This window comes from Taeniopygia guttata, chromosome 15 (assembly GCF_048771995.1).
Source record: "Taeniopygia guttata chromosome 15, bTaeGut7.mat, whole genome shotgun sequence".
Lineage (NCBI taxonomy): Eukaryota > Metazoa > Chordata > Aves > Passeriformes > Estrildidae > Taeniopygia > Taeniopygia guttata.
Window position 1 is genome coordinate 9279882 of NC_133040.1, and position 13699 is coordinate 9293580.

At 57.0% G+C, this 13699-nt stretch overlaps 1 protein-coding gene across 2 annotated transcripts in view; it reads right to left on the reverse strand.

The window, feature by feature from the left end:
* Window positions 1–367: 367 nt before the first annotated feature.
* The window catches only part of SEZ6L (seizure related 6 homolog like), a 40764-nt gene continuing 27432 nt past the window's right edge, over window positions 368–13699 (reverse strand). Inside the window, exons 4-17 of one of the 2 annotated variants that reach the window (XM_072936061.1) lie at window positions 12427–12619; window positions 11738–11923; window positions 11233–11398; window positions 9759–9925; window positions 8459–8653; window positions 7587–7725; window positions 5224–5420; window positions 4423–4617; window positions 3358–3549; window positions 2941–3135; window positions 2589–2621; window positions 2352–2463; window positions 2098–2200; window positions 368–1850 (exon numbers count right to left, since the gene is read on the reverse strand). In XM_072936061.1, coding sequence (XP_072792162.1) covers window positions 1821–1850; window positions 2098–2200; window positions 2352–2463; window positions 2589–2621; window positions 2941–3135; window positions 3358–3549; window positions 4423–4617; window positions 5224–5420; window positions 7587–7725; window positions 8459–8653; window positions 9759–9925; window positions 11233–11398; window positions 11738–11923; window positions 12427–12619 — 2103 coding nt within the window. In that variant the 3' untranslated portion in view covers window positions 368–1820. Of the gene's footprint in view, window positions 1851–2097; window positions 2201–2351; window positions 2467–2588; window positions 2622–2940; window positions 3136–3357; window positions 3550–4422; window positions 4618–5223; window positions 5421–7586; window positions 7726–8458; window positions 8654–9758; window positions 9926–11232; window positions 11399–11737; window positions 11924–12426; window positions 12620–13699 lie in introns of both variants that reach the window. The other variant, XM_030286132.4, reaches the window with a different exon arrangement.

Consider the following 13699-nt stretch of genomic DNA (forward strand, 5'->3'; position numbering starts at 1 on the left):
GCTGGCACGGGAAGGGGCAATGCTGAGTTCAGGGGGTACAGAGCCAGCACTGGCTCCTGTGGGGTGACCCACAGAGGGGCGATGTCCCCAGGGCCGTGCCAGGTCACCTCATGTCCCTGCAGGGCTCAGATGCCTCCACCCACGGGAGCAGGAGGCACTTTGGGGCTGCACCAGGGCAGGACCTGGCACTCAGAGCCAAGCCAGTGGCTTTGGGCCACCATCCCACAGCAGCATGCCCGGCCCTCACCCTGCCCTGCATGGCTGCAGCCTGCGGCCAGAGTGCCTGCAAACTGATTTCAGACATTTAAAAATACAGAACAATTGTTATCAAGGTTATACTGAATGCTAGAGCTTCCCACGGAACTACTTTATCATGTTCAAAAATATTTAATCCCAGCAATTTTCACATTGTTCTTATAAAAACAGACATGTATGAAGGGAAATGAAATGCTTCGTACATTTTTTTTGGCACATTTTTTTTTCTCTTTTTTTTTTCTTCTCTTTTTTTTTTTTTTTTAACCGTTACAAATTACAAACACACATTTGTTGTTTTGAAAGGAAAACCCCCAAATCCCAACTGTACACCGCAGAGCTGCACCGACCACCCCGAGCTCACCCAGCCTCCTGTTCTCAAGGACAAAAGAAGGACAGCAGCAGCCAAGGACATGGTGGTGGCTTCGCTGCCCTCCCCAGGGGCTGGCTGGGACACAACGGGGACAGTGGTGGCCCTTTGGGGTCTGTGTCCCCACCGCTGTGCCACTCTGGCAGGGCTGATGCAGTGAAGGAGCGCAGGGGATGGCAAAGGTGGGGCTGAGGGGCCGATTCCTGCCTGTCCTGCTCCCCACAGAGCTCCTGTGCTGAAGCCTCCACACATCCCGCCTGCCTCTGCTTCCCAACACCTCCACCTTCATCCCCTGCCCGCCTGGGGCACCCAGCCAGGCGTGGATCCGGGAGGTGAGGGGTGGGAAGCCCGCTGAGACCCCTGGTGCAGCAGGAGCCAGGGAGCCCAGCCCATCCTGCTTACCCTGAGATGCTGCCAGGGGGCAGAGAGCGACCCTCGGGGGGCTCCTGGCAGGGAGAGGAGCAACGGGCAGAGGGCAGAGAGCCACCAGGGTGGCTTCCAGGACGACTTCCAGGGCTGGAGGCTGGGTGGCACTGGGTTGGTGCTTCCCCACAGAGCATCACCCCGGAGTTCTGCCTCTCCACATCCAAAGCCAAGTGGGAAAAGAAAGCAGCACGTCCCTCGTGTGTGCCAGGCTGTCCCTGCTCTCCTGAGGCCTGCAGCGAGGACAGTCCCTGTGCCAGTGCCCCCCGAGCCCCCCGGGGCAGGGTGTCGCTCTGGGAGCCGGGAGCTGCAGGGTGGGAGCCCGTGGGGGACCCTCAGCTCCCAGCAATCAACCGCAGGCTCTTGCAATGGAGACATCTTTAATTTTTAACAACATCAGAACCGCAAAAATCCCCCTGCGTCTGTGTGGGCAGTGATGCTCCACCATGGAGGGGGACATTCTGCCATGGAGGGGGACATTCTGCCACGGAGGGGGACACAGCAGTGCCCCCGTGCCCCCCTGGCCTCACCAGGACCCAGCTCTGCCCCGGCTCCAGCTGCTGCCTGCGCCCAGGGCTGAGCAGCACACCTATCGCAGTTTAAATAGAATAAATACAGTGAAGAAAACAGTAAAATCTTCAAGAGAGAGGCAAAAGGAAAGACAACAGCAAGTCCGGGGGTCCAACCAAACTCCACGTGGTCTCTGGATTAGTTACTGAGGAAGTTCTATGAGAGCACATTAAGTTCGTTGCTGGAGACTCTCTTACCGCTGTCCTTATATCGAAACCTCGTATTCTCGTGTTTCCTGCAAGCAAGGGAAAGCCAGTTGAGGGCAGCAGCTGCATTTCAGGATCATCTCCCCGTTCCCAGGCAGCGAGAGAGATCCTGGGTGTTGTTTTGTTGCCAGGGCAGTGATGCCCTCGCAGCCAGGACGCCTCAGCCCCCTGTGCCTCCCAACGCCCACAGATGGACTCGTATCCCATCCCGTGGCTGCCCAACCAGCCAAGCCCCTCAGGGGTGTCCCTAGGGAGGACGGGCACGGCAGGACTCACCCCTGTCTCATAAATCGGGTTGTCAAACTCCGTTTCTACCGTGATCTGGCTGTAGGGGTGGGAGTACATGAGGGGCAGGCGGAGGCTGGAGTAGTACCGACACCTGTGGGGAGAAATGGGGTCACGGATGGTTCCAGAACCCCATCCCTCCACCCCAGCTCCTCCCAGCGCCCCGGGCACCCCGGAGCATCCCCAGCACCATGCCCGGGGTGTGTGGCTGCCGAGGGCGATGCCAGCCAGCCCTGCAGCCCCACCTGGTGAGATAGATGTAGGCTCCTCCCAGCAGCAGGGAGATGATCAGCACCGGGATGAAGATGGCCAAGGCCATGTTTCCCCCCTCGAGCGACGTCTCTGCAGCAGCTTCTGCTACTGAAAGGACAAGATCTATTATGTTGGCATTTGCAGGCACCGTGTGATTCCCCTCTCTGCCTCTCCCCCTCCTCCCAGGCTCCACCAGGATCCTGCACATCCAGGAAACCCACGTCACTCACCTTCCAGAGCATGTTCAAAGCTGTCTTGGTTCACTGGAAGAGAGATGGAAAGTTACTGCTCTGCAGCTGGGTCTGACTGGCTGCTGGCAGCTGTTGCCTGCTGGGAAACCCAAACCTGGGATCTCCTGCCCCATTGGTCCCAAACCATGCTCTGAACTCCCAGTTTTTAATAAGCTCTTGCTGTCTGTAAGCATGTGGCCAGGACTGAGCAGAGCCCAGACCCAGAGAAGCTCCAGCTCTCAGCTGAGTTCAGCTCCCAGCCAGGGCTACAGCCAGACCAAGGTCCCTGGGCTGTCCCAGGTTGGGGACAGAGGTGTTGGCTGTCCCCCACCCCCCTCCCCTTCCCTGTTACCTTTGCAGATGGGCAGGGGGCCGCTCCAGTGGGATGGCTGGCCCAGGATGCATTTGATGGTCACCTCCCCCATGAGTTCAAAGCCTTCGTAGCACATGAAGGTCAGGGACTCTCCTGGCAGGTAGAGGCGCTTATAAAGAATTTGGTACCCATTTTCTGGCAGCCCTGGGTTATCACAGGCCAGTGACTCCTCAGCTGAAAGGGAATGAAACACACCCAGGGTAAGCCTGAGGGAGAGAAGGAGCCTAGGGGCAGTGAGGAAGCACCCAAGCTCTCACCCCACTCTGCTTCCAGATAGCTCAAAGATCTGCACCACTCCCCACAGCTGGGCAGGGTCCTGGCTGCAGGAAAGTGCTGCCCAGAGCCCCCAGAGAGGAGCAGGACTGCAGGGGAGCAGGAGAGACCACCCAGACTTACAGACGCAGTGCGGGAGCCGCGAGGTCCAGATGGGGGTCCCGGTCTCGCGGCTGTAGCAGGTGAGCAGGGAGCTGCCCTCCAGCACGAAGCCGGGGTTGCAGGTGTACTGGATGGTGGTGCCCACCAGCAGCACCGGGTCCGAGATGAGGCGCGTGGAGTGCTCCACCTCCCCCGGGTCCGTGCAGTACATAACTGGGGAGAGAGCGCGGCTGAGGGGAGCCCCTCGGAGCAGGAGCCCCTCAGAGCAGGAGCCCCTCGGAGCAGGAGCACCTTGGAGCAGGGAGCACCTTGGAGCTGGGAGCACCTTGGGGCTGGGAGCCCCTCAGATTTGGGAGACCCTCAGAGTTGGGAGCCCCTCAGAGCTGGGAGCACCTCGGAGCTGGGAGCACCTTGGAGCTGGGAACCCCTCAGAGCAGGAGCACCTTGGAGCTGGGAACCCCTCGGAACGGGAGCACCTTGGAGCAGGAGCACCTTGGAGCAGGGAGCCCCTTGGAGTTGGGAGCACCTCAGAGTTGGGAGCCCCTCGGAACAGGAGCACCTTGGAGCTGGGAGCACCTTGGGGCTGGGAGCCCCTCAGATTTGGGAGACCCTCAGAGTTGGGAGCCCCTCGGAGTTGGGAGCTCTTCGGAGGTGGGAGCACCTCAGAGCTGGGAACCCCTTGGGGCTGGGAGCACCTTGGACCTGGGAGCACCTCGGAGCTGGGAGCCCCTCAGGGCTGGGAGCCCCTCAGAGCTGGGAACCCCTTGGGGCTGGGAGCCCCTCAGAGCTGGGAGCCCCTCGGAGTTGGGAGCACCTTGGAGCAGGAGCACCTCGGAGCTGGGAGCCCCTCAGATTTGGGAGACCCTCAGAGTTGGGAGCCCCTCAGAGCTGGGAGCACCTCGGAGCTGGGAGCACCTTGGAGCAGGAGCACCTTGAAGCTGGGAGCCCCTCAGATTTGGGAGACCCTCAGATTTGGGAGACCCTCGGAGCTGGGAGCCCCTCAGAGCTGGGAGCACCTCAGAGTGGGCCAGAGCTGTTACAGGGAGTGGGACAGGGACAGCAGCACCATTCCTGCGGGGCACTCACTCTTTTCACAGAAGGGGGGGTCGCTGCTCCAGCTGAGGTCCCACTGGCAGGTGAGGGTGTCACTGCCCACGATGTCGTAGCCCGGGTCACACTGGTAGGTGATCTTGGCCCCCCTCACCAGCTCTGTGTGGGACGTGGTCTTCCAGCCGTTCTGGATCTCGGGCAGGTCAGAGCAGGAGTCGTTGCGGGACACCTCTGCAGCCAAGAGGGATTCCGGCTGTCACCCACCCAGCAGGAGCCATGGCACAGCCCTGCCCAGAGCCACCCCAGCAGGACACAGGGCTCTCCAAATGGCACAGCTGGTCTGCCCTGGGCGCAGGGAAAGGGCAGCAGAGGGGGACAGGGGCTCTTTGAAGCCTCCCCAGCCCTGACCCTACAGGGCTGGTGAAAATGGGGCAGTGCCTGTGCTGAGGTCAGGATAAGGAGCACAGAGATGGGAACATCCATCTCAGGAGCACCCAGGGACCGGCTGCAGTGACCACCCCTGCCTGGCAGGGTGTCTGTGAGGATCCTGCATCCCTGTTTCCAGCAATTTCTGTCCCTCTGGGCCAGACCCAGGGCCCAGGGCTAGCAGGGCCCAAACCCACCTTTGCTGCCAGCCTGAAGGAGGGGACACATACAGGGACACCCCAGAAATGACTGACCCAGAGACCTGCAGCTGGGCTGGGGATTCTGCAGGAGGTTCAGGGTGGGATGAGAAGGGGGTGCTGGTGCCACAGAGACTTTTCCTGCCCCCAGACCCTGCACCAGGACAGTCTGGGCTGGCTGTCACCTCCTGACACAGCACCCTGCTCCCCGTACCTATATAGTTCATGATGAATCCTTGCCCCTTGCCAAAGATGAGCCCAGCAGGGTCCGAGTGGAACTGGATGGTGAGGTCGGGGCTGGAGGAGTAGAGCTTCTGGGGGCCACTGCTGCCGACGTACTGCCCCAGGATGCGGGAGGAGAGCTCGTCCCCGTCGTAGATGGTGAGGATGTCGCTGTTGGTGATGTTCAGGCTGAGAGGAGAGTTTGGTTAAAGAGCAGCGTGTGCCGGGAGCCCAGGCGGGACACAGATGTCCCCTCAGGGGGCAGCCAGGTGACCTCCCTGCGGGTCACCTCCATCCCGGCTCGGAAGCGCCGGTCCCGGCGGAGCCGCGCTCGTCCCCGCGGCCACCAGAGCGCAGTGGCGGCCCGCGGATGGCGGGGACAGCCGGGGACACCGGGCAGGTGTGGGAATCCAGGGCTTCCCTCTGGCTGCCCGGCAGGTCTGGGACCCTGGCAGGGGTCAGGAACCCCCCTGGACAGAGCCCCCAGAGACACTGGCTGTGATCTCTGTCCATGGAAAAGAGTTTTCAATCTTACAGGATGAATTACAAGCTCTGAGTGTTTGATATCAGTAATAATTAGGTGTGGCACAGGTGCAAAAGTAAAATTTTAGGTTTCTAGATTAGGGGTCCAAAGGGGACAAGATGGAGGAAATTGTGTGTGTCTTGTCCTTTTCCTCCTTCTTCATGCCCTCCATGTTTCACTGTGGTGTTGGCATTTTTCTGTTTGTTTAGGCTGGGGACACACTGTCCAACATAGGTGACACATATTGGCACGTTATTGTAAATCCAGCACAGGTAGTTTCTGGTATTTAATGTTTGTACCATCCCACTGAGGGCAGAGCCCCACACGCTGCCCTGCAGGACAGAGCTGCGGCAGGGCAGCAGAACATGTTAGAGATAAACAGAATAAACAACCTTGAAACAGCACAGACGAATTATGGCTTCTGCTTTGGCAACGGGGCAGAAAGACAGAGACTTTTACAATCTCGGAATCATCAATACCCACAGATTCCGACAGGCAGGGATGGCCGCAGCCTCCCTCCACCCCGGGAATGCGGAGGCAAAGGGGATGGAGGGACTCGCTGCGCTCCCCCCACTCCAAGGCCAAGGGCAGGGGATGGAGGCACACGCCAGGGGACACGGGGCTCTGGTGTTGGGAGGGTTCTCTGGGTGCCCGGGGCTGGCAGCGTGGGAGAACAATCACATCGACCCCAAGGGTGGGCAGTGACACCCCTGTCCTCGCCCCAGCCAGGCTCCCCAGGGCTGCGAGCACAGCCAGCACCAGCTGGGAGGGATTGGGGCAGGGACAGCCCTTCCCTGGGAGAGGAGAGCACCGGGATGCTCCCAGCCACACAGGAGATGCCTGAGCTGATCCCCAAACGTTTTATTAGGAACGTTCTTGGAGGGAGCCCAGCTAATCCCCGTGGTGAGCTGACATTTGTAGTAAATCCCTGCTTTCTGTCAAACACGATTTTCTCAGTGACATTTATGCCTGATGACTTCAAATCACTTGGCCTCCAGTTCTGCTCAGCCCCAGCACCCAACAGAGCTGGGAGAGGTGTGCTGGGAGCTCCGACTTGGGATTTTATGGGGAGCTTTAAAATCTTTATGACTCTAAGCCTCTGCTTGAAACACGTCCTCCTCTTGAAAACCCAAAATAGCATCAAAGGAGGCTCCCGCTGCAGCAGCAGCATTACCATGCCAAGAACTCTCAGCCCGGCATTGGATCCCATTCCCCTCTGACCCCAGCACATTCAGCCTGGGCTTGCTGCGTGGCTCTGCTCCCTTAGTGCCCGTATTTCACGTTCAGCCCAAAGAGTGAGCTGTTCCCACCCCATGGATGCCTCTGGGCTCTCCTAACCCTGGGTGACCCAGCTCCTGACGTGCTGGGTGTCACCCCACTAGTGCATGGCCACGTGCTGCTGAGGCACTGCTCCCTGTGGAGAATTCCAAAGCCATTGGAGCAGCAATTCACTGCTGCTGTGAGCTCAGAGAGAACCACTCAGTCCTGCCCAGGGTGCCAAGTGCATCAAAGGGGGTTATGGAGGCTCTGAGGGGGAGAACAGGGCATGGCAAGGCTCTTCCCTGTGAGGGTGGTGAGGCCCTAGCACAGGTTGCCCAGAGAAGCTGTGGCTGCCCCATCATTAGAAGTGTCCAAGGCCGGGCTGGATGGGGTTTAGAAGAACCTGGGATATTGGAAAGTGTCCCTGCCCATGGGAGATCAACTCTAAGGTCCCTCCCACCCAAACTCTTCTGGAATTCTGTGATTCCACAGCAGATGTGAGGGGAGCAGGATGCTGCAGCAAAATGAGCAGTGCTGGGGCAGAGGCAGGACTGAGCTCCTGGGCTACTCACAGCTGGATGTCCAGGAAGAGCCGCTTCTCCTCTCCCACATGGATCCTCCAGATGCAATCCTCCCCCTCCGTGTAGGGCTCTGGCCAGTTGGGGGACAGGATCACCCCGGCCACGGCGGTCAACTCCCCTCCACACGTGGCTGTGGGGGCAAGGGGCAGGCAGGGCTCAGAGGGGAGCCAGGGGTAAAACGTAAATTTTAAAGAATTTAGAGATTTTAGAGGAGCTAAGATTTTAGTTAGAGATAAGCCTTACTAGAGTTAATTAAAATAATAATAATAAATGGGTAGGCCTTGATGAAGTCAGGAGTTAGTAGTTAACTAATAATTGATTGCTTGTCAGCACAATGTTTAGTTAGCTGGGTTTATAATGAAGAATATAAACTGACAAATAGCTTTTAGGAACATAAGACAATTGTGGGCCTCCTCTGTTCTGAAACAAATTGACAAGGAATGGGAGTTCTACCAAGAGTTCATTTGTCAGATTTGCATTGAAAAGGTAGAAAGGTCAGAATGAGGAAGACTTCATTGACTTCCTCATTTTGGGACCCCTCCCCATGAAAGGGACACCGACCCATTTCAAGGAACAAACCACGCATGCTGAATGGCTTTTGGAGTGATTAGCATACAAAGCGAGGAATGGGATGTACCAAAATTATGAATATGCATTTGTATTTTGTGTATTCAATACTTGTATGGATAAAAGGGCTCTGTAATCACCTGGAAGCTGCAGTGTGGATTTGGGAGCGATCCCACACACAATAAACACACACTTTCTAACTTTAAACTGTTAGAGGGTTTCTGTCTGTCACAGTTGGATATCGGTACTATATTTTTTAAAATAATTCAGGGTGTCACCCCACAGGCAGGACTGACCTCGGCACAGCGGCTCCGTGTCGTTCCAGTAGGGATCCCTCATGTTGATGCACTCGATGACGGCAGGGCCCTGCTCCAGGGAGTGCCCGGGGTCACAGGTGAACTCCACGGTGGTGCCCAGGTTGTAGGTGGGGTCGGAGGTGGTGAAGTTCCCGTTCTGGATGTAGGGCTCGTAGCAGTGGCCCCGCTCAAAGGCTGGAAGAGATCCCTGTTAGCTGTAGGGACACGGAGCTCCTCCCTTCTCACTGAGCTTCCCCAGGCCCTGCTGGTGTCCCCGTGAGAACCCAACCCCTGCATCCCCACCTGCATGGATGGCCTCTGCCACAGGGTGTTTTACAGGCAATTAGGATTGACAACAATTTATCTGTTCTGAGCCACACCGGCCTGTTGCCCTGATTCTTAAGATTTTCTAAAGCCTTCTGAGTTTACATTCTGTTAGAGAATTTTCTCACACATTTTTCTATAAACAACCTATTGTTTTGCATTCCTTCACAGGGGTGGAGAAACTTGATGTACTGGTAGTTTGTCCAATGTCTTTGGAGAGGTGGCGCATTCACTCTCCAATCCACTGTCACCTTTGGAAAAGTATAAATGCTGGAGTCAGAAAATAAACCCTCTCTTTTTTCACCTTGCAAATAGCAGTGGCTTGTGTTGTGCTTTCACACGTCCTGTAGTGACACTGGCCTAGCCAAACCCCACTCCCATGGTGGTTCAGCACTAGGGATGTGCTCAGGGCACTGTGTTTCCCAAGCTGGGGATGCCAAGCCACCCACCCTGGGCTTGCTCAGGGCTCCTGTGGGAACGATCCTGCAGTGGGACCCACTTCAATGACAAGGGGAGCTACAGAGGTGTTACAGTGTGCTCAGGCCATGTTTTCCCCCATTCCCCGGGACCCCTGTGACTCTGATCAGATGAGCCTGGTCTCCTTCATGCCCAACGGGGTTGGTGGAAAGCCAGAGAAGCCCTCCCTGTCCAGAGCCTAGAAAAGGCGATGCCCCTTCCTGTTCGTCCTCTTTCACCCGCTCTTCCCCTTGGACCATACATTAAAGAGCTGGACAACCACATCGGGGTGAGAGCCTCTTTTGGAAATCTTTTCCCATCTCCTGATGTTCCTCCCCTCAAGGCCTCGTATCTCTAGGCTAGCCTGATAATTTAAGGGCTGAGAGAGAGGAGAAACATCACAGAGGGGCTCCAGGCCTGCCCGGAGGGGACCCACATGCCCGTAGCTGCCTCAGGGGCTGGGTGTCCTGGCCGAGCTCGGGTCCCAGCATGGGGACACGGGGACATGGGGACACGGCACCTTCGAAGCGGATGTTGAAGGCGGTGGCGGCCGCGGGCTCCTCGGCGAGGAAGTCGATCCTGATGGAGGAGCCGTCGCTGATGACGCCCTCGAAGGGGACGCTGTCGGCGCGCAGGGAGTCGTAGAGCACGGCCGAGCGGTTGGTGTCCCCGCTGTACACCACCATCCTGCGGGGACACGGGGCATGGCACAGGGACAGCGCCCCGAGTCCCACCCGCGCGCCACCGCGGGGAGGTGAGCAGCTGGGACAAGCTGGGAGCTTCCAGGTTTTGGTATTGTGGGAATCCAGGGTTTCCCTCTGGCTGCCCTGGCAGGGCTGGGACCCTGGCAGGGGTCAGGAACCCCCCTGGACAGAGCCCCCAGAGACACTGGCTGTGATCTCTGTCTATGGAAAAGAGTTTTCAATCTTACAGGATGAATTACAAGCTTTGAGTGTTTGATAGGAGTAATAATTAGGTGTGACACGGGTGCAGAAGTAAAATTTTAGGTTTCTAGATTAGGGGTTCAGAGGGGACAAGATGGAGGAAATTGGGTGTGTCTTGTTCTTTTCCTCCTTCTTCATGCCCTCCATGTTTCACTGCAGTGTTGGCATTTTTCTGTTGGTTCAGGCTGGGGACACACTGTCCAACGTAGGTGACAGATATTGGCACGTTATTGTAAATCCAGCACAGGTAGTTTGTGGTATTTAATGTTTGTAACATCCCACTGAGGGCAGAGCCCCACACGCTGCCCTGCAGGACAGAGCTGCGGCAGGGCAGCAGAACATGTTAGAGATAAACAGAATAAACAACCTTGAAACCAGCACAGACCAATTATGGCTTCTTCTTTGGCAACGGGGCAGAAAGACAGAGACTTTCTACAATCTCGGAATCACCAAAACCCACAGATTCCGACAGGTATATTCTGGGTTTTTTTCTCCAAGATAGACATGGAGGGGCTGGAGCGTGTTCAGGGATGGGAATAGACCTGGAGAAGGGGCTGGAGCACCAGGAGCAGCTAAAGGGGCTCAGCCTGGAGAAAAGGAGGCTCAGGAGGGACCTTCTGGCTCTGCACAACTCCTGACAGGAGGTGACTGCCAGCGGGAGTCAGGCTGCACTCCCAGGGAACAGGGAATAGGATGAGAGGAAATGGCTTGTGTCAAGGAATGTTTAGATATCAAGGATATCAAGGAAAAATTCTTTCCCAAAAGGGCTGACAAGCATTGAAACAGGCAGCCAGGGGCAGTGGTGGAGTTCCTATCCCTGGAGGGGTTTAACAGCTGTGTAAATGTGGAGATTTGGTTTAGTGGTGGCCTCAGCAGTGCTGGGGGACAGCTGAACTCAATGATCTCAGAGGGTTTTCCCAACCCAAATAATTCCATTTTTCTATATTTAGTGCCCAGCAAAAGGCCCTGCTCCTCACCCTGCACAGAAGAAGCCCCCTGGGACCTCTCTGCAGTCCCAGGGCTGTGAGGAAACAGCTCCTGGAGCCTCACCTGTCCTTCTCAGTCAGCAGGAGCTTCTCAAAGTGCAGGTGGAGCTTCTGGCCCGGGGGGGCCCCGATGGCCCACACGCAGTACACGCTGCCAGACTGGTTCCCGCTGTAGCTGGGGGACAGCACGCGGCCGATGGTGGCATTGTGGACTGTCCCTCCACAGGGAGCTGCAACACAGAGCACAGCCCCGCTGCCATGGGCACAGTGGCATTTGTGCTCCCCTCTGCCCTGCTCTCCTCAGAGTGCCCAGCACACAAACCTCTTGCCTGGCTTTGCTTTGCTCTGTCAGTACGTATTTATACTCATAAATTCATATTCATACTCACACATAAAATCGTAATTTCCTTTCCCTTTGCTGCCTAACGAGGGGACAGATTCTGCTGTCACTGCCTGACCGCCTGAGGCATTGCTCCACACCTCCCCAAGCCCACATTCATCTCATGGGGCAAAGAAAGGGACTCGTGTTCTCCTCAGTTTCCCCACCACGGGGCTGGGACCTGCAGTACCTGAGCAGATGGGCTCGGGGCTGCTCCAGTGCGGCCGGGAGGCGTTGATGCAGGTCAGCATGCGGGGGCCCTGCAGCTCGTAGCCCAGGTGGCAGTGGAAGTGAGCGATGCCACCCGAGTGCAGATCCATCACCGTCACCTCTCCGAAGTCAGGTCTCCGTGGGAAGTTGCAGCTCAGCATAAACACTGGAACGGGCACACATTGGGAGCTCAGGGCTCAGCTGCTGCCAGCCACCCCGTGGGGACATGCTGGATGTGCCCACGTGTCACACGGAGCAGCAGCAGAGCACCACCAACCCCCCCAGTGCCGCCGCTTCCCCACCTGTTACCGCTCCTGCCCAGACCCAGTTTCTATTTTAAAAATAATTTGCTGGAACTCATTTATTTTTTAAAAGCTCTTCGAGGTAAAAAATAGACTGGCAGTGTGAGTGTGTGCAGGAAGAGCTGCTGCACGGGTACAGAAACGGGGCAAGGCGGGTGTGAGAGGCACAGCCAGCACTGAGGTTAGGGACATCGGGGCACACTGATCCTGGGCACAACACCTCGACCCACCCCAAGCCGTGCTCTGAGCATGGGCAGGCAGTGAAACAGGAGCGTGGCTGCTCTGTGGGGGCACAGCCCACTGGTTGGACCCTGCAGCCAAGTGGGACTGACCCCAAACCCCCTACCCACGCTGGGGACACACCCACCCTGGTAGTGGAGCTGGAAGGTCCCCACCACGTCGTCCTGGAAGGTGCGGAAGTAGACGGAGATGGTGTTGGTGGGGCTGCGGATCACCTGGCCTTCCACCAGAAGGGTCTGGTTGGCCAAGACCACCAGGGCATCGCCGTCCACACCACGGATGGACAGCACCTCCCCGTCTGACAGGTTCACACTCTTCACCTGCGGGGAGCAGAGACCTGTGAGCTGTGGGGGCAGAGCTGGGGACCGCAGCGGTGACATCCCAGCCCAGCACACACACCCGCAGAGCATCACACCAGCTCAGCACCCAACAAAACCAGGCACTCCTCAGGGTTTGGTGCTCACCCCGTGCACCAGGAAACCTCCCCAGGACCCCTCACCCCACCGGGGAACGCTTGGGGAGCCACACGGCAAGTGCATCTAATGAGTAGTTCCAAAAGGCTTTAATTATTATTTGGAAATAGCTGAGCAGTAACCTCACATTTACATTTCACGTCCATTTAGCTTAATAAATGGGCTCATATTTCAGCAGAAAGATGCTCATCAGACTGTTTGTTTCCCTGAGTGTGCGAGGCCCGGGGCTCTATATTTAGCACCAGCCCAGCCGTGATTGGGAGCGCTCCCGACGATGTTGTGACTGCAGGGATTTGTGGCTGTTGTCACCGCTGTGCCCACCTCCCCTTGGCACACAGGGCTGGGCTGTGCCCTGCTCCAAGGGCACTGCACAGAGCCACCCCCAGCCCTCAGCTGAGCCTGCTCCTGAAGGAAGATCCCTGGAAAAGCTCATTCCTCGCTGCAAAGCTGGATTAGCATCCCCAGACTGGTTCAGAGCGTGCCTGGGTTCACCCCAGCCCATGTTTCAGTCCAAAAGAAGCTGATTTTGCCTTATTTTTCCAGCTGGGTCCTGTCAGGGAAAAGCATTTTCTGGAGTATGGGCCACATGCAACTCTGACCCCCAGTGTGCTCTGGGTCATTTCTGCTTTTCCAGATATTGTCCCAAAAAGTGTCCCCCAGCATGGCCAGCACACACTGTGTGCTCTGGGTCATTTCTGCTTTTCCAGATATTGTCCCAAAAAGTGTCCCCCAGCATGGCCAGCACACACTGTGGCTGGTGGGATGGCACAGATCTGATTATTAACAAATGGGATGAACTAAGTGTTATTTGGGTGAATTATTTGGAGTCCAGGGATCCAAGTGGGCTCCATAAACACCAACAATTTCCCCCAGCTCCCACTGGGACTGATCTTTGCTTCTCCAGCTGGGTTTGGATCCCTGCAAAGA